This window comes from Muscardinus avellanarius, assembly GCF_963383645.1.
Source record: "Muscardinus avellanarius genome assembly, chromosome: 2".
NCBI classification, from domain to species: domain Eukaryota; kingdom Metazoa; phylum Chordata; class Mammalia; order Rodentia; family Gliridae; genus Muscardinus; species Muscardinus avellanarius.
This window is the reverse complement of record NC_137787.1, coordinates 71,072,951-71,093,344: the sequence shown is the minus strand read 5'-3', so window position 1 is coordinate 71,093,344 and position 20,394 is coordinate 71,072,951. Positions and strand designations below refer to the sequence as shown.

The window sequence follows — 20,394 nt, the reverse complement described above, 5'->3', positions numbered from 1 at the left end:
CCCAGACCAGTGTATACACTGTAGACACCAGCTCCTCCCCATGGACGCCCTCCCAAAAAAGTCAGTAGATAAAAAAGATTTTAAATTGAACCTACTTTGAAAGTAGGAGATCTCACACTGTTAAAATAGAGAGACATGATAATTTGTTAGACATGATAAGTTTCAGGAAGAAGTTTGAGGACCTTAATGAAAACCTCTAGATGAAAATGATAAAATATTTAAAATGTAAGTCTAAGCCATTAAAAAAAAAAAAGCGAACTAAAAGAGGTTGAAAGTCAACGCACTAGGGCATATCACCTTCCTCTCCAAACTTACTTAGTATCTCTCGGCAACAATTGTCTGAAATTCTAAGAACAGATCAGAAAGCCCTAAAAACAAACCCAGTGAAGACTAAGCAGTAGCCTTCTTCTCCCTGATAAACGCCAGAAATTAGAGGACACGGAATAGCCACTTTCATTTTCTATCTGGATTCGAATGTTCTGGACTATCTGAAACATACTCAGGGTTGTCCGCTGGTCATTTGAGAATGCCACAAAGCAGAAAGGGGGGGGGGGGGCGGGTTGGGGCCTGCCATGGTGAGAAAACAATGAATGCTCCACAGGTTTGCCCCATTTGGTCTCTCTCTCTTTTGAGGAGAGACTGGGATTGAACCCAGGGGTATTCTACCTCCAAACTACATCCCTAGCCTTTTTTATTTATTTATTTATTTTTGAAACAGTGTCTCATTAGGTTCCTGAGAATCTCCCTACATTGCTGAGGCTGTCCTCAAACTGGTTATTCTCCTATTTCAGCCTCCCAAGGACTGAAATTAGAGCATGCATCACCATACCCAGCTTTTTCTTTCTTCAGAGGAGAGTAGAGAGAAATGGATCAATAGTCATTCAGCAGGTGAATGTTAAAAATCAGTTGCGTATTAGTCAAATAAATGAGAAAGAATCCATAGCACAAAGCGAGGGAAAAAAAAACAATGAATAAAAATGGAGAAAAAAGATACTCAGGGCATAATTATCTCTATTTATCTTCTGTGGCCAAAATTTTCCATTTTAGGACTGTTTTAATTTAAGCTAATTAATACTAATATTCAGTTTAAAATAAATTTAAAATCATATTTAAATATCACCTTGCTATGGTAAAATATATAACTTTAAGCAGTATAATTTTATTCATTTATTTTTATATCTATTACTGACACATCATTCATGTGAGAATTAAAAATAAAAACAGACCCACAGAAGTTTTCCATGAACTATGACTCATTATAAAGCTTATTTATGTTATTCTTTCAAAGTTTATCATTCAACTATTTTAGGATTATAAGGCAAATTCTAATGTTTTAAGATTTTCTTTGTTATTATTTTTTAACAGATAGGCAATGTACCTAAATCATGTGAAGTATTTTTATAACGAGGTCACAGTAGCCCTGGATTTTTACATTCTTCTAAATAAGGAATGCAGTGTCTTTAAGATAAGAGGAGACATTCTGAGATATTTTGAATTAAACAATTCAATGTGTTCCTTGAAGGGAACGAGAAGTAATATATTCATTATTACTTATTCCAAAGCTCTAACACTGTTTTTAAAATGTTATATTTTAAAAACAAAGACTGTTCCAAAAGACCCTAACAACTCAAGAAAAGCTGTTGCTTTCTTACTGCCATCCTGTATTTTTTTTTTTTTTCTGGCTGTCAAATATTTACCAAGAGCCAACCAGTACACATAGTTTAGAGAACTCAGGTAGCAAGAAAAGCCTAAATGCCCTCCTTCAAGGCACATATTTAGTATCACCTTTCACTTGAGCATAAGCAATATGTGTGTGATACTTTATATTAATTCAAAACAGATACTGTCACTAATATCAAAATTATAGGAATTGATTAATATAAGCAGATCCAGTCCCTATTTCTGTTTCCCTTTAAATTTTATTAACTAGAATCCCTTCTTTATTCCCTGATTCCAGTCACTCTTTTTTTTTCCCCTTCAATTTCTTACAAGAGCTATGCTCCTTCCCAGCACAGGGCTTTTACACATCCTGCTACTTCTATCTGAAATATTATCTCCTTACCTTCTGCTTCTCCTCCTTCATATATTGAATAAGCCATTCCTTCTGTGGGGAAAAGCTTAATGACCTCCTGATTGAGTTCTAGGCCTCTGTCCCATGCATGTTCATGTACCACTATGAAACCAATGTCCATCATCCTTGCTACTCAGAGTGCTGCTTAACGTCAGGGCCCATGCGCTGTGTGCTTTCCACAATTCCCACAGTTAGTGCAACGTGGGACACACTGGGGACAATAAAAATATTGTTCTAGCGGTGAGTGACACCATCGTGTGTGAGCCTGTGTGGGACGATATTAAGGATTTCAAAACAGTAGCATTGAAATCTCTGGAGTTTGAAAACCGCAAGGGGGAGAAAAGATACATGAAGAACAGAGAGAAACAAATTTTCATAAAATTTGTGAACTGGATAATGGTGAATTAGGTGACTGATGTGACACTTATAACATCTGGAATTCTATAACAGTGAAAGAAGAAAATAGGAAAATATCTAGGTGGGGCAACTATTATGATCATAGATCTCAAGAAGGAAAGAAGAAAAAACTGCAGAAAACAGTAAGCAACTCATGTTGCTGTGATGAGAACTATAGTATAAGGCGCAGGAGAAAAAGCACAGATTCCAGCAGGCCTGTGGGACCGGCGCCTTCACCCAGGGCTGCTGAGCCCTGGCTTCCATCACTGCAAACTCAGGGTGCCTTTTAAAAATGGTTGGCAATACAGAATTAGGTTTTAAAATCACAGTTTTACATGAATATGATTACAAAGTGGCCAGAGAATAAGAATAAATACTCTTATAAGACTTTTAATCATCTAGGAAAGGATTTAGCTACACATAACAGAATATCAAAATATCTACCCAACAATGGATAACCAGATTGAGGTGTGTGTGTGTGTGTGTGTGTGTGTGTGTGTGTGTGTGTGTGTAGTATTTCTTTCTCACATTTAAAAACAGGGACAGGGCCAGGCGTGGTGGCATACGCTTGTAATCCCCGCGCTTTGAGAGGCGGAGACAGGAGGATCACGCTGGTTTGGAGCCAGCCTCGCTGGATTAAGAGATCCTGTTTCCAAAATAAAAAAATATAAAATAAGTCTGGGAGTGTAGTAGCCCGGATGTAGAAGGGCTTCCAGAAACCCCAGTACCACCGCAAAAAAAAAAAAAAAAAAAAAAAAAAAAAACCAGGGACAGGCAGCTCAGAGGTTAGTTCAGCAGGTCCTTTGAATTCAGGGTATTCAACCACTGAACTATACCCTCAGCCTTTATTATCAATTTTATTTTTTCATTTTGAAAAGGGTCTCAAAGGGTCTCATCACGCTTGTAATCCCAGCATTCAGCAGGTGGAGACTGGAGGATCGCAGTTCGCAGACAGCCTTAGCTACTTAGCGAGGCCCTTCACAACTCAGTGAGACCATTTCAAAAAATTTTTAAAAAGACTAAAAAATAGGACAGGGGGTATAGCTCAGAGGTGTAAAGCCCCTGGGTTCAATCCCCAATACCACAAAAAAAGAAAAGAAAAGAAAAGGGTGTCACTAAGCATGACTAAGCATGCTGATTGCCTCACACCTGAGATCCTTCTGTCTCTGCCTTTTATATACTGGGATCACAGGTATGCACCACTGTGCCAGGCTCTTGAACCTCTTATTATTAAGATCACAGGATGGACCATCCCCATAGCACCTCTGTAAAATCTCCAGCCTAGTATTTGTTTGTATGTTATTACATTTCAACAGGAAAGTTACAAGGCATGATTGAATCAGATGAACTGATCCAGAATCAGAGGCCTGTATTACTGGGGGCACACGGAGTGCTGTCAAGAGTTCTGAGTACGAATTCAAAAGTGCATTGGTGAAGCTTTATGATGTATTAATTACTTTTCCATCCAGCATCAGGCTAAATAGATCCAGTGTAAGCTCCGTACTGGAAATGACCTAAACTTGGCTGGAAAGAGATTTAGCATTGCCACACCTGACTGCAGGTCACTGACATGGCAGAATCATGCCACTTCTAGACTCCAACCAAGAGGAGAAAGAATCTGCAAGCCAACAAGCCTCGGAGCAGCTCCTCAGCACATTCTGTTCCCCCTCCACTCTCTTCCTTATCTCTTCTGCCACCATATCTCAGGCCAGGGCCCAGGCCAGGACTCCTTCCCTCGGGCTTTCCCCACTGTATGGTAGAGAAACCCGAACTTTTAAGTTCAATTTTAATTAGAAAAATAATTGAAACCCCTTTTACTGTGCTTTGTTATGTAAGTCGGGGGGAAAAAAAGCAAAAGAAACGGCTCCAATTTATTAAATTAAATATTAAAAACTAAGTTAAAAATTATCTTAAGCTACTCTCACACACTTTTGTAGGCTCTCCGCCCAATAGGAATAATATGAGGGTCAAATCACCAGTCTAGCACCATGCTTGCAATAACTTCATCAAAGGAGTGTTCTTGAATGAAGCCTTAGTGTTTTGAAAACTCAGGTAATCCTTGCTAAGATTGCCAGTGCTGACTACTTTGTATTTATTAATTTATTTATTTATTTATTTATTTATTTATTTATTTTGATGGTACTGGGGTTCCTGGAAGCCCTTCTAAATCCGGCCTACATTCCCAGACCTATTTTATATTTTTATTTGGAAACAGAGTCTCTTAAGCCAGCACGATAGCTTCAAACCTTCGCATTCCTCCTGTCTCCGCCTCCCAAGCGCGCTGGGATTACAAGCGTGAACCACCACGCCCGGTAACTACTTTGTCTTTAAAAGGAAAAAGCCTTCACAAGTGCTAATGGTCATTTACACTGTTTGTTTGTTTGTTTGTTTGTTTGTTTGTTTGTTTGTTTGCGGGTCTGGGGATGGAACCCAGGGGCATTCGACCTCTGAGCTACACCTCCTGCCCTATTTTTTATTATTTATTTTGAAAAGGGTCTCACTAGGTTATGGACTTCCTCACTAAGTAGCGGAGGCTGTCCCGGAACCGCGATCCTCCAGTCTCAGCCTCCCAAATGCTGGGATTACAAGCGTGCGCCACCACGCCCGGCTTCATTTACACTTAAAGCAGAAAACCAGTCATGCTTATGTTGGATGCAATGTTATTCTGGTATCTCACTTCAGTTTTTCAGCAATAGTTTACTACTCCCAAAATAACCATAAAACATGATGTCTACGTGAAAAAGTTGAAAACTGGTTTGGTTTACCTGGTGAGAAAGAAGAAAAGTTAGGAGAGATGGAAAGAAAAGTGCTTAGAAGAAAGAAGAGAAAATGTGAGGAGGGAAAAAATACTATTTGTAAAAGTCCAAGTTTCACAGAATATTGCAATTATTAGGCTGTCTGGTATCAATTTAGCACTTTCAGGAACTATCTTTTTTCATTATTTTAAAAAAAATTATATTAAACTTCTCTAAAACTTGGAAATAACTTGTCATCAACTACATGCTATAGTTTAATAGAAAGATGGTAAAATAATGTTTCTTACATTTCAAGGTGCCATCCATTAAATCAAATATGCTCATTCTCTATGGGCTGCTTGGAGGGATTACTTTATAAGCTTATAACAGCATACGAAATATCACTCTCTAGAATCCAAGCATCCCCACGTTGTGATAGCACCGGGCACAAATGATTTATGCCCATTTTGTCATTTTAGTTTTTTTCCCCATTTTTCTGAATGTTTACTTTCTATCCCTTCAAAACACGAATAGAGCACATTCCTATAAAAGATATGAAATTATTATTTTCAGAATCCTAAATTGCTAAAGGTGAGAAGGCTTCTTGTGGAAAATCCAGTGAAAACCTCTCACTTGACACCTGAAGGAGCTGAGGCTGCAGTGAGTCCGCCTGGCACAGGAACCTCCAGCCACCAGCCCCTGGCCCAGCCCACCAAGGAAGCCCACTGCACGCTGACCTGATGTGGCAGCCTGTCCTTTCTACTCTGCTCAGCCAAACTTCACACTGCTGTGAAGTGCTACTTCTAGACACATCTCAGGTGAAAGTATTACATTACTAAACACAAGAATAGAAATAAACATATATGTCCCAAAGTACCCAGCTTTTTGAACATCAAAAAAAAATTTTTTTTAAGTTACTCTTTTCTGTTTCTTTTTTACTTTTTCTCAGAATCTTGTCAGAAAGATTGCAAATACTGAAACAGCCAGCAGAGGGAGGCTTTATTCTCAGTTGGTGCAAGCAGAGAATGAAAATCTCACATTCTGAAATTTACAAAAATCTCACATTCTGAAATTTACAACCCTAAAATTTTTGATCCTGTGGAGTTTCTGTCTGGTGTAATTAGAAGCTTATAACTAAGTTTAATATGTCTTTCAATTCTTAACTAGCCAGCTTTTTAAGATAAATGACTTTACCTTTAATTTAAATATTTTAACATATGTGTGTGTGTGCGTGTGTGAGAGAGAGAAAGAGAGCACCTGTCACACACATGCACACACATATCTCATCACGAATCATTCTTAGAACTCAAGCTTAAAGTTCTCCCTGGGATTTAGAATGGTGATGTTAAAATTTTGCTTCAAATCTTGAAAAGACTACCCAAGCTAATTTTATTTTGAAAAATACAAAATAATATTTCTGATATTTCCTCAAATGCAATTGAATGTATATACACAAAGATGCTTTTCTAAGGAGGAGGCTATAATCAGTTCCTGACACTGCTGTTATTGCCAAAACATTTTTTAATTCCCTTTTGGAACTCTCTTAAGGGTATGTTTAATATCAGATAGGGGTGGAAATCTTGATCCTTTGGGGGTGTTTAGCATCTGAATGTACCAAAAGTCTTGCTTCTGCCAAAAAGGGGTTCTTATTTTTAAGATTTGGCCTTGAGTACTGGGACTGGGCCAGGAGAGCCAGCCCCACAGACTGCCCCAAGCAAGAATCCAAGACTTCATGAGTCCAGCTATTTTTAATCTGCCTTCACTGCCAAGCATGGACTATGCATTGTAGCTTTACAAAATGATATGAGGCCAGCGCCTGTTCTCATGGAGTCCAGTCCAGGTGCCCACAGTGGCTGGAGACTCTGGGGTCTGCTTTGGGATCAGATCCTAGCCCACTCACTCGTTATCAGCTGTGAGTCTTAGATTCCTCAAAGCCTAAAGTAGTCTAAATGCCAGTGAACTGATAGCTCTCAGTGTGAGCCATTATTATTATAAACTTTTGAAAGCAAAATAAGTTATTTATGAGTGAGTCCCAAGAGACTCCTCAGATACTCTGGTATGTTGGTTTAGTCACTATGTCTTTGAGGGAAGACTGAGGGCATGGCCGAGATAAAGAAGTAGAAGGGCAAGAGGCAGATTGGCAGGAAAGGTGAGAATCGTCCCATGGGTAGAGAACAGCTGAGAGGAGGAGGAGGAGAGGGCATCTTGTGTGCCCGTGGTGCTGAGGGCAGCCTTTTGTGCTGGTGGAGCAGAAGCCTGGATCCCAGCCCTGGCACTTATTCACAGGACCTTGGGGAAAGACACTTAACTTCTCCAAGCCTATTTTCCTCATCCAAAGTGGGTCTGGCCACCGACCCTGCATTGCGCTTACAAGGGTTAAAGAGAGTATGTTGTCAGTGCCGGCAGATCACAGCCATTCTTGTTTCTTTTGATTGGTGTGTGAAGGGCAGTGAGCCCACCAAACTGTCCCCAGCACAAGCTGGAGCTGGATGAAAAGAATGAAAAGGCTTGAGGGTGTGTCTGTTCATCCCAAGGGACAGAGCTCATGGAAAAGTGAAGGAAAAGCAACAGAGACAAACGTTGAGAAGAAAATGCCCATGGCAGGTCAGTTTCTAAAGAGCCCAGTCTTGTTTGTACAAACACTATGTTTATTCAACTATTGGTAACCCCAGATTGACTCTTCTTTATTCAAAAATACCTTCGTCCAGAAATGTTTCAGATTTGGAACTTTTTTAAAATTTTGGGATATCTGCATAGACATAATGAAATATCTTGGGAATGGGAATCCAACTCTAAACACAAAATTAACTTATGATTCATGTACACCTATATACTAACCTAAAGGTAATTTTTTATGGTACTTGGGTTTGAAGTCGGGGTATTCTACCCTCAAGCTACACCCCCAGCCCTTTTTATTTTTTGTTTGAAGCAGGGTCTTGCTAGATTGCTGGGAATTTCTCTGCATTGCTGAGGCTGGCCTCAAACCCATGATCCTTGTGTCTCAGCCTACCAAGAACTAAGAGTTTGGGTGTGGACCACCACACCCACCTGAATGTAATTTTACACAGTATTTTTAATGTGCATACATTTTGAACCATCATGTGAGGCCAGATGTGCAATTTCTCATTTGTGGCATCATGTCAGTTCTCAAAGAGTTTCAAATTTTGAAGAATTCAGGGTTTGAAATTTTCAGATTAGGGATACTCAGCCTATGTATACCAGCTCTGGACCTACTCTGTGCTTAGCACTTGGGTTCAATGATGATAAGATAATACAGCCCCTACAGTTACTAGCTAACCTCCTATGAGTACCTCTTCTCTACTGAACCAAGTCTTAAGGCTGGGTACAGTTTTCCAAATATACAACCCAGAAGTCCTTGATCAGTAGTCACCAGAATACTGAAAGGAGGAATCACCGACCTATCATATTACATTTAAATCTACATTCCTATATTTTTAAACATATCCACCAGCATATAATAGTTTGGTTAATTTTTAAAAACTCTAGTTAGAGTCTTTCTAAAGTTATAAAAAGAGAGCAGAGTAAACAAACATTTGCAAGTAATATTTTCTTGCTCTTTCTGGTCGTGTTATATGAAGAACAACCGCTGTGTGTTGTACTCATCTGCTCAAAGAAACTTTTGGATAACCACTTTAGCAGTACAGGATACAGAAAATGTAAATCCTTAGTGATAGGAAGATTACAAACTGTTTATAAAACTAGTTAAGCATGCCATTTCATGGGGGTACAAGGAGAAGAATTACATTTGTTAAGTTTTTACTGTATAGGTAGAACAATAAGTATACAACCAAGTTGTATTCGTGGGTAGAAAAAAATAAAGATTTAGCAAGAATGACAACTCTAAGTAAAAATCAGTAATAACGTACATAGCAGCTCAACACTACCTCCTAAGCAAGTACACCCTTGAATTCCAGCTACCCCCTGTGGAAGCCCATTTTCTTCCTCCGCTTAGGAATCCGCTGTCTCCCACTCACCACACCTACTCTCCCCATACAAGTAACAGAATTGTTCAAGAGGCATGATCATACCTCAAATATGGCATCATAATGCTAAAACCCAAGAGACAAATATTTATTGGATGCCTAATCTGTCCAAGGCACTTGGAGTAGACATGGCTAGTCACCCACAGAAGCCACCCTTCTGGTGAGGAGGCGGGTCTGCTGAGGTCAAGGCACCCTTGACATCCCTTGTATCCAGATTGTACTGCATGACATAGTCCAAGTCAGTAACCTGTAAGAAGTTGCTCCTGGTTATTCCAGAGTATCAGGTTAACATGGGATAAAACTAGCCAGCCTGCCCTTGGTCCTTGCCATTTTCTGTGCCAACACTGTGTACAGAATGAATGGACATTGACATATATCTGTCCATAAAAGGTAAAAGGACCCACACACACTGGAAAAGATATAATAGAAAGCGAGAGGAATTTGTTTGCCTAAAGGTATTGTAAAGTTGTTTAATCCACTGTCCTTTAACTTTTTTGACTATAAAAAACTGAATTCTGCCTATAACTGAAAAAACTTTACTTATTTATTTATTCATTCATTCATTTATTAATTCATTTATTTGTGGTTCTGAGGATTGAACCCAGGGGCATTCTACCTCCAAGCTACACCCCCAGCCCTATTTTTTTATGTTTTTTTTTTTAAACAAGCTCTGACTAAGTTGTGGAGGGCCTCACTAAGTAGCTGAGGCTGACAGCAAACCTGCGATCCTCCTGTCTCAGCCTTCCAAGTACTGGAACTACAAACGTGTGCGACCACACCCCGCTTAAAAATAACTTTATTTAAAGAACTGTTCCCTTTAAATATTAAAATCTATAAAAACAAAATAAATTTTAAACACCAATAATTACAATGAACAAAAAATAAACAAGATACACGGAGAAGGCTAAAAGTCAAATTTGAAAAGTCAAAGAGTACAAGATTCACACATCTAAGGTAGGCACAGTAGCACATACCTGTAATCCAGTATTTGGGAGGCTAAGACAGGACCACAGTTTTGAGGCCAGCTTTAGCAATTTTGTGAGACTCTGTCTCAAAATAAAAAATGGAAAAGGTCTGGGGATGTAGCTCAGTGGTGGAGTACCCTTGGGTTCAATTCCCAGTGCCACAATAAGAAAACAAGGGAAAAAAAGATACATATGGATGGCTAAGAGGTGATAATATAAGTTGACATCACAGAGCAGTAGTTGTTAAACTGACAAATAAGTAACAAAGACATGTCCATTGATTCTTAATTAAAACACTATTAAGAATTAAGTACAGAGAAAGAGTCTTAGAAATTTTTAGGATGAAACCATAACTAAGTCTTACTTAGATAATACCAGCATTTGGGGGGAAAAAAGCAATCAGGAGCCTGTTGTTGTCTGTAGGTCACAGAACACAACCCTGGGAACAGAGACACAAATGTTGTTTGAAATGAAAGGTAGAAAACAGTGTGTGAAGCCTGGTATGGTGGCTCATGTTTGTAAACCCAGTACTTGAGAGGCTGAGACAGAAGGATCACAGGTCACAGCTAGCCTCAGCTGCTTAGTGAGGTCCTCTGCAAATTAGTGAGATCCTGTTTCAAAACAATGAAGAATAAAAAGTAGGGCTGGGGGTGTAGCTCAGAAGTAGAATGGCTCTAGGTTCAATCTCTGATATCAAAAAAATAAAACAATGTGCAAAGTGGAGGCTTTATAAGAAGCTGGGCAGGCTAGGGGCATCTGGAGCCTAAACTACTGTATTTGCTAAGTAGGTTTGCATTTATTTGGCACCTACTAAAAACTTTTCAGAAAAAATAGTGATTATGATGATCTATATTCTTTCTTTTTGTTGTTGTTGTTGTTGTTGTTGTTGTTGTTTTGTGGTACTGGGAATGGAACCCAGGGGATTCTACATCTGAGCTACAAGTCCAGCCTCATTTTTTATTTTTTATTATTTTTTATTTTTTATTTTTTATTTAGAAACAGAGTCTCGCTGAGTTCAAAAGGCCTCATTAAGTAGCTGAGGCTGTCCGCGAACTACAACCCTCTTGTCTCAGCCTCCCAAATGCAAGTGTAAGCCACCATCCCCGGCTTAGTATTCTTTCTTCTATAAAATCATTTATAGAAAATCACAGCAATGACTCTGGTGGTATGAGAACAACGATTATAACATACACTACTCTCTTGTACAAATGGGGAATTAGGTCTCCTAAGTAGCATTGCATCATAAATTATTCTTCCTAAGGACTTAAATCTTAAGGAAAAGTATACTGTAAAAACTGTCATCTTTTTTCTCTTAGATTTCTGAAGACACTTCAGGATCTTGTGTGCTTATGACTATTTCTTTCAAATGATAAAGAATGCAAAAATGCTTGCAAACATAATTGTAAAACAATGTGAATCTAATAAAGGGATGATATATGTCTACAAAATCAAGATATGGATCTGGCCTTTTGATCTTTGATAGAAGAATATGAATTTTATATGATATTTAATTTGTACTTGATAATAGTTAAGTCTTTTGTTAATTCTGGGAGTTTAAAATGTTTCTTTGAACTGGCCATCAGGGAGATGCAAATCAAAACTACACTGAGATTCCATCTAACCCCAGTGAGAGTAGCAAGCATAAAGAAATCAAACAACAACAAATGCTGGCGAGGATGTGGGGAAAGAGGAACTCTTTTACACTGTTGGTGGGAGTGCAAACTAGTTCAGCCACTATGGAGATCTGTGTGGAGATTCCTAAGAAAGGTGGGAATAGATCCACCATATGATCCAGCTATACCACTCCTGGGTATCTTTCCAAAAGGGTTGAATTCAGAGAAATACAGCAACATATGCATACCTATGTTCATAGCAGCACAATTTGTAACAGCCAAAATATGGATCCAACCCAGATCACCATCAACAGATGAATGGATAGCAAAACTGTGGGAAATACACACAATGGAATTCTATTCAGCCATAAAGAAGAACAAAATTTTATCATTTGCAAGAAGATGGAAAGCCCTGGAAAGCATCATGTTAAGTGAGATCAGCCAAGCACAGAAGGAGAAGATACACATGTTTCCTCTAATATGCCCAAACTAGAAAACACAAAGGATACCAGTAGGACCCCAGATATTAGAGGGGAAATACTAGCTAAGTTTTAATGGAAAGATAGGAGAGGAGAAAGGCCGATCTTGATTAAGGAGCATCTTCACCTGAACATGTGTAAAATTATGAATAAGACATGGTTAACCTGGCCAACCATTGGTGGGGGGGGGGAGAAAACGGGGGCGGGGGGAGAGGGCACCAAATATAGTGTAAATGTATACTATTTATGTTCAATAAAAAAAATTGTTAAAAAAAAATAAAAAAAAAATAAAATAAAATAAAATTAAAAAAAAAAATAAATAAAACAGTTATTAAATTAAAAAAAAAAAAAAAAAAAAAAAAAAAAAGAAGATTAATTGAGACAGGAGAGTCACAAGTTCAAGGCCATTCTCAGCAACTTAGTGATCCACTTTTTCAAAATAAAAACATAAAAAGATCTAGTGTGTGGCTTGGAGATAGACTGACCCTGGTTTCAATTCCAAGTACCAAGAAGAATGAGAAGAAGGAGAAGGAGAAGGAGAAGGAGGAGAAGGAAGAAGAAGAAGGAAGAGGAAGGAGAAGAAGAGGAAGAAGAAGGAGGAGGAGGAGGAGGAAGAGGAGGAGGAGAAGGAAGAGGAGGAGAAGGAGGAAGAGCTAAAATTGTAAAATTTGTAAAATTGGAAAATTGTAAATTTGTAAAATTTGGTCAGAAATCTATCATTTTGGCTTCAGAATATCATCAAAATTTTATTTCATATACCTCTTTTACACATAATTTCAGCAACCTTAAGTAAACCATATGCTACTACATCTGACTTAGTTAACTTGAGTAAATATTTATGTTCAAAGAAAAAAAAAAAAAAAAAAAAAAAAACAAAAAAAAAAAAAAAATAAAATGTTTCTTTGATATAACAATTTAGAGTTCCAAGTATAAACTGTCTTTCCATCTCTCTCTCTCTCTCTCTCTCTCTCTCACACACACACACACACACACACACACACACACCTACTTATTGGCTGCTTACCCTTACTTTCTCCATAAAATTTTTTCTACACTAGAGCATATGGTAGTCGGTGGAGGCGCAGAGGAGGATGAAAGGATTTGCCGAAGCTAATTCCAGTCTTAAAATTGAATGGTAATTATACACACCATAAGGCAATTTAATTAACATATTAATTTCAGGAGGTAACAGGTATCTTGGAGAATCACACTGGAAATCACAAGACCTAGATTCTATTTCTAACTGTGCCATCGACCTTCTGGTTGACCTTGCATAAGTCACTCAACACCCAAGAGACTCAGTCTTCTCATTTGAATTAAAAATAAATAAAAGCTTCAGCCTTGTAATTATTTTTAAAAAAACTATGAAATCCTAAGATAAGGGATATGATGACTCTTCACTAAATTGATAAATCCACTGGAATCAAGGAAATCAGATCCTAATAGAATTAGAAGAGGTAAAAATATATACTTCCAATGTACTTGATAGTTTGCCAAAGTACTCTGTTCCTTAAAGATAAAACTTTCTCTTTTCCAAAAAGATCTTAACTGTGTAAAATATAATATTTGAAATTCACTTTCCTAAACACTCCCAAGAGAATCTTATGCCATTTCCATCAAACATACTGGGTGATAAGAAAAGTATTCCGTAGTGCTATTGAGCACATTCAGAAATGCTCTTGGCCTTTCAAATGATTAGGATTCCAGTGGGTAAATTATCTCACAAGAGCCACTCATTCAGCATGAGCGATCATCAAGCCACACTGTGGGAAAACCACCTGCCTCCTGGGGGAGATGAGAAGTCACCTCCAAATACATTTGAGAAATGCTGGTATTCATTTGTAGGATCTTTTAAAACTATGGTACATACAGAAAATGACAATATAATTAAGTATGTAATAATTTCCCATCTTGAAAGAAGAAAAAAACTTAGTCATGGTGTGGCCAAAGCAGATGGATATTTTTAGTTAGAAAAATATCCAATACCTACAATAAAAGATATTAAGATATTCAGAACAACTGAATAAACAAATGGTTCCTTTGAGGGTTAAAATATCAGGAGAAATAAACAGCATATGTACTTTAAACCAATAATGACGTGCTGACTTATATAATCATTTAACATGTACTCAGTGAAAGAAAATAACATGGAGATGGTCTTAGGGAATTTTGACTTATATAATTATTATTATGGAAACCTGACAAGAACATTATTAATATAAAACTAAACAAAATAGTAACGGTATGTCCATTGGCAATTCAGACCTAACATCCGTGACAATCAGTTTTTCAGAATAATCTGATTTTTTTACTCACCAGTCAATGCTAAAAGTTGTTTTCTAGCCAAGTTTTACACAAACCAATTTCCCCAACACTAACTGCTCATAGGCCTTTAAAATGATAGCATCCTTTTATAGTGTTTTATACTGTCTAAAAAAGACTTAAATATTTTACTATAACCATGAAAACATAAAATGTATTAACTGATTCATAGAATCAGTTAATACCACTGAAGAGATCTGTTTACTGAAAACTCTTTAGCATTTCCCATACAAGACATAAGGGCCCTGGAGAACTGAAGTGATTTGTCCAAGGTCACACCGCTAGTAAATGGACAGTCCAGATGGAATGCTTCCATCATTTCAACAGAGCATCAAAAAAAAAAAAAAACACAAAACACACACAACGAGAGCTTCTTGTTCAATCTAAATTGCAGTATTAACTGGGTAAAGAAGAAGGGAATCTTGGATTTGACATATGTTAACATACTTTTCACATCCCCATTTGGAAAGCCTATGTTGTCATTATTAATGCACTGCTCTATCCGATTCAACATAAAGATTCAAACTCAAAGTAGACTATTTTTAATTAAATCTATTTGAAATGAGAAAAAGACATCAAGAGATAAAAACGCATGATGGCAAAATTACTATGTAACTATTTCAATGCCAAGTAAAATGTCTACAGTAGTCAACTGGATAAGAAAATATACTGAAAACCTAAAAATTAAAAGCGATAAAAAGAGACACTTCTTAAAAAAAAACCTTAACTGTTTCATCTTGCATGTTTCAAATAAATTAAGAGACGACCTTTGACTTATGGAATGCACTAATAGTTAACAGTTAACTATTAAAACTTGAGTGCAGAAATAAACATTACAGTTTCTCGTGTCACCAGAACCATTCAGAAAGCATAGTGCCAAAAATGTGTGTCAGTGCTTTTCTTTTCAAAGCAGCAGATTTAATTCTTTTAGCTTACTGTACTTTGTCTTATTTGGTGATTTTACAAGAGAAATTTAATATGGCTACATTACATGGTACATCTACTGCCTGGTAAAATGCAATGCTTCAGTAAGACATGAAAGTAACCTTTACAAACAAACTAATAAATATTTTCATACATAGAATTGATTGCATTAATAATTAACAAAAAGCCCTTTCAGAGAGGAGTTTAATGGAAAGTTTCTCTTAAGCAAATAGAAACGCAATAGAAATGGGTAGAAACCTGATAATAGACTGGTGCCACATGTTTAAACAGCAAAACAATTCTATAGTCCCTTTAACAATGAAAAAAATGGTTATATTATGAATTATGCTGAAACAAAGAAACTGTTCCTTAGTAAACAAATATAATGGCTAGCAGATTTTCTATTGGACTAAAGGCAAAGAGGCCTGAAGTTATAGCAGAGAGAGAAAAGAGAGAGAGAAAAAGAAACAGCCTCAGTACAATACGGTTTCCAAATCACAATGACCTGAAATCGAGACCAAACTGCTTTTTCATAAGACTGTTCATGATAGCGATGCTCTGACACAGCTTTTACCACTTTGATTCTCACAGTATGTCCTTTACCCATAAGCTCAATGAATTCTAGTCATCTCAAGGATGAGTGTCTGAAACATTAGTTAACACACAGTAACAGAAAAAGAAACCCCCAAAAATTAGAGAAATAAAAGAAGTCACATACCCTCTTCTGTAGCACTAGCGGTGTTATTGCAGGCAGAGTGACTCTTCTTGCACTCAAACTCATGCCTGCACTTCCAAAAGGAACCCGCCTCGGAGATCATGGACAAAACGAAACAAATCTACCAGTTACTCCTTGAAAATCTCAAGGCTCAGTGCAAAGAAACAACTAGGGGAGTAATAAATGTCACCCTGCTTATGTGCTTCCCATCCACCCCAAAGCCAATTAAGGGTGGCTGGGGGACAGGACAAGGCAGCAACCAATCAAAGCCCGGAAAACTCTGCCTTTGTCCTTGGAAACACATTCTGATACTTTTGTTTATGATATTTAAAGAACCAGATTAACAGGCATCTAGTTCACTTAACTTTTTTTCCAAAACAGTGCAATTCAATGCCATCTTTGTTGACTGAGCAGTTGTTTTCACTGAAGCATTTCGACATATGGCAGATAAGAAACTGTTTACATTCGTCTATTTAAAGTATATAAATATGTAATTGAGCTAAATTTACTTAATGCTATTCATAAAATTAATGAATGCATCTTTTGAAACACATTATAAAAGGGAAAAAAATTCATCCCGAAGTTAGAATTTGAACAGTATTAACTTACATGTAATCATACAAACTTTTTTCATATATATTGATATAGTTCATGTCCTAAGCAGCTTAAATTTTTATATTACGGACCTTCCAGCTTTCCTTGCGGTCACATCCTATTAAATATTACTTCTTCAATATTATCTTGACAATCAAACTAAATAATAATGTTAATATAAACAGGGCATTAAAGTACAACATATAAATCTTAAACACATTTTTGAAAAGCACAGATCTGTGTAATTTAACATAGTTCATACAATTAAAAACACTTAAAAATAACCACTGCTCAATGCTATCTTGAATAATTCATAATCCATTTATATCTTTCTTACAATACCTAGGATTTTTATTCTAGTATTTTGGGGGATTAGAGGAAGAAATTCACAACTGAAAATACTGATCACGGACAAGAAAATTTTCTATAAAATCTAAATAAGTAAAACACTCAAAAACAACAAAAAGTATTGCCATGTTAAAACTACTCAGGGTTTTTGCAATTGTAAAATCTCTCTGGACTGGTAGGTTAACAAGCTTCACTGAACCTACTGAGTTTTCAACCCTGACCCCAGGAACAGCCCTCCTGCCTACATCAGGAGAACTGCCCATAATTTCTAGATAATGGGGTGATTGTTACAGTAAGCAAAAATGGAAGATTCTCAGCAATCCAGACACAAAATTTCCATTTCATTATCTGGACTACTAGCAGGATTCACTTTACTGCTCTACACTTCAGTGTGTTTTCTATGTATGGTGAGCTGATATTCCTCAAAAGATAAAAGTACACAACTCCAAGGTCCCCTACTTTGAATCTTAAAGTCTATTCTTTTTCAGTAGGGTGAGTTTGATGGGGGTATTAATATAAATAGTCATAGTCATATCTATTTTGAGGGACATAATTTGATCCCTATCCAGTTTGTTTTATCATGGCCTTTTAAAAGAAGATTGCCAACTAAAACTTACTGATAAAAGAATGAGGGTTGTCCTTGTGATATGAAGGATTTTGGTCTAACCTTCAGCCAACAATGAGGAAGCCAGTAATAACTACATAATTTCGAAAATCTTGTCCATAATGTTTGACATTTTCAAATTTCTTTTCTCAATTTACGCTTTGAATATAACAAGGTGTTTTTCTCTGGTCTCAAAAATACTCTTGGGTTTCCACTATGATCAAAGCCATCCATGATCCTAAGTCACTAAGCACATAATCCACTGTGTGCCACACACTACATTAGATGGTAGGAACATGCTGTTGAATAGAATATGGTCACAGTCTCATAGCGACATTAGTTTTTAAATTAAAACATTACTCTCTGCAGCCAGCTAAGACCAAGGGAGAAGTAACTATACATTAGGGTTGGGATCAAGGCAGCCTTCAAGGAGGAAACAGCCCGGCATTTGGGAGACTGTGACAGGTGGACTGAGGTTCACAGACAGCCTCAGCTACTTAGTGAGGCCCTCTGCAAATCAGTGAGACCCTGTTTCAAAATAAAAAGAAGAAAAAATAGGGCTGGGGGTGTAGGTGGGAAGTAGAATGTCCCAGGGTTTCATCCTCAGTACCACCAAAAAAAGAAAAAAAAAAGGAGGAGGAGGAGGAGGAGGAGGAGGAGGAGGAGGAGGAGGAGGAGGAGGAGGAGGAAATGGCATTTGCTTGAAAAAGGATCAGGAGGAAAGAATATACAGATCTCGTGACTATACAGTGAAAGTCTCAAATCTGATTCCAAGCTTTAAAGTCTGGGTGACTGAGAAGTTAGAAATGCTGGGTTTTTTTTTTTTTAATCACAATCTGGAGCCTCCTAAACACCAAAATGAATCCTTTATGTCAAAACAGTGTACAGATCAGTGCAATACACCTGCTCTATAGGGCTTTAGAAGCATCTGACAGACTGGTAACTGCTAACATGCAATCAATAGGTCATCTCTCTAGATACTTAAAAAATTGTTTCTAAATTTTCAGTGAAAATTATCCACAACAAAATTGGGTATTCTGTAACTCCTTCTACCAAAAATTTTTCACCTCTAAAAAGTGAAACTTATACTTTTCTAACCAACAGACTGAAAGACTAATGAGATTTCAAGCACATGTAAAACAGGTGGAATCTCGTTTTTCAGTATTGCTTTTCAGCTGTTCATATTGACTGTGCCTTATTTCACTTCCTCACTAATTCAAAATGTAACTGTAGCCTTATCATTTTTATCATTTTTCCTCACTAATCCTGTCACCTGAGCCTTAAATTCTTCAACAGAAAATAGGATTTAAAAGCTTTTGGCCAAGCCAGGCATGGTGGAGCACGCTTGTAATCCCAGCATTTGGGAGGCTGAGACAGGAGGATTGCAGTTTGAGGACAGCCTCAGCTACTACTTAGTGAGGCCCTTTAAAACTCAGTAAAACCATTTCAAAACAAAGAATTAAAAAAAAAATATAGGGCTGGAGGTGTAGCTCAGAGGTAGAGAGCCCCTGGGTTCCATATCCAGTACCACACACACACACAAAAAAAAAGATATTGGCCAATACTTTTAGAATTGCTATAAAGATAAAGGAAATTAAGTTTGTATAACACTTAGAAGAAATCAAGAAGGTGCTAAAAAAAAAACAGTCCTTATATTTTTAACATAGAAAGAGGTACGAGTCCTTTAGATAGGTCTTTTTTCTCTAAACATAAAATTTTGATATAATCAAGATTTTCTTAACGTAAAAGCATCAATAATGAAGTACACAACCGTACTGTATATTATTTTGAATTTTGCTCAAGATTTTGAGGGAATTAGAGTAAATTTTGTCACTCAAAATATATGCTTATCAATTTTCATTGAAAATTAAAAATAACTATTATGATGATAATTATTATTTATGTGAGCATTCATCATGTGCCAGGCACTGGGATAGTCTTCATTTAATCCTCACAATTAGGAGGTAGGCACTAGCTATTCCATAGGTTATGAAACTAAGCCCTGAAGAGTAAACAGCTTAGAAATGGTATCAAAGGTAAATAAGCAAGTACTGCAAACGCTGCTTACATTCATGAGGTCCAGGTGCCAAAACAATCAGGGCAAAAGTCCCATCTGGACCTCGCCCAGACACTATAATGTTCTGTACTACATAAATGAATATACATACGTTAGCATAACATGCCGTCTTCATACAGTCCTCGTTTCCCATGTACCTACGCATTTGTTTGTTTCATTAACCTGCTTAACAAATGTTTATTAAGGACCTTACTATGCGTAAAGATGCTATTTGCTATGAGAAATTAAAAATTAATCAAGTCCTAATTCCTGTTTAGCAAAGGATCTGACACATGGCAGCAGGTAAACCATTAGCCAAAGTAGAGTTCCAGCTGGGATCTGGGCAGAAGTGGAGTGCTACATAAGTTCTAGTGCATCTCTAACTGGAGTCCAGTTCCAAGACCACCTCTCAATTCTCTTCACCCACTCAGCTTCTACAGAAGCTTCCCACCGCTTCCATATTCCCACTTCTCTGTCAGTAACTGTTCATGAGTTCCCTGGCTCCCATAAATCTTTCATGGCCCCTCTGAAACATTCATTTTTACATGCGTCTTTCCAGGATCTCTCC

General features: G+C 37.3%; 1 protein-coding gene across 2 annotated transcripts in view; it reads right to left on the bottom strand.

Moving 5' to 3' along the window:
* The window catches only part of GRB14 (growth factor receptor bound protein 14), a gene marked incomplete at both ends in the record, with an annotated part of 131,410 nt that overhangs the window by 60,069 nt on the left and 50,947 nt on the right, over positions 1–20,394 (bottom strand). The window contains one exon of one of the 2 annotated variants that reach the window (XM_080688990.1): positions 16,228–16,290. The exons of the other annotated variant lie outside the window; for it this stretch is intronic. Coding sequence (XP_080545116.1) covers positions 16,228–16,290 — 63 coding nt within the window. Of the gene's footprint in view, positions 1–16,227; positions 16,291–20,394 lie in introns of those variants that run through there. 2 annotated transcript variants of the gene reach the window in all.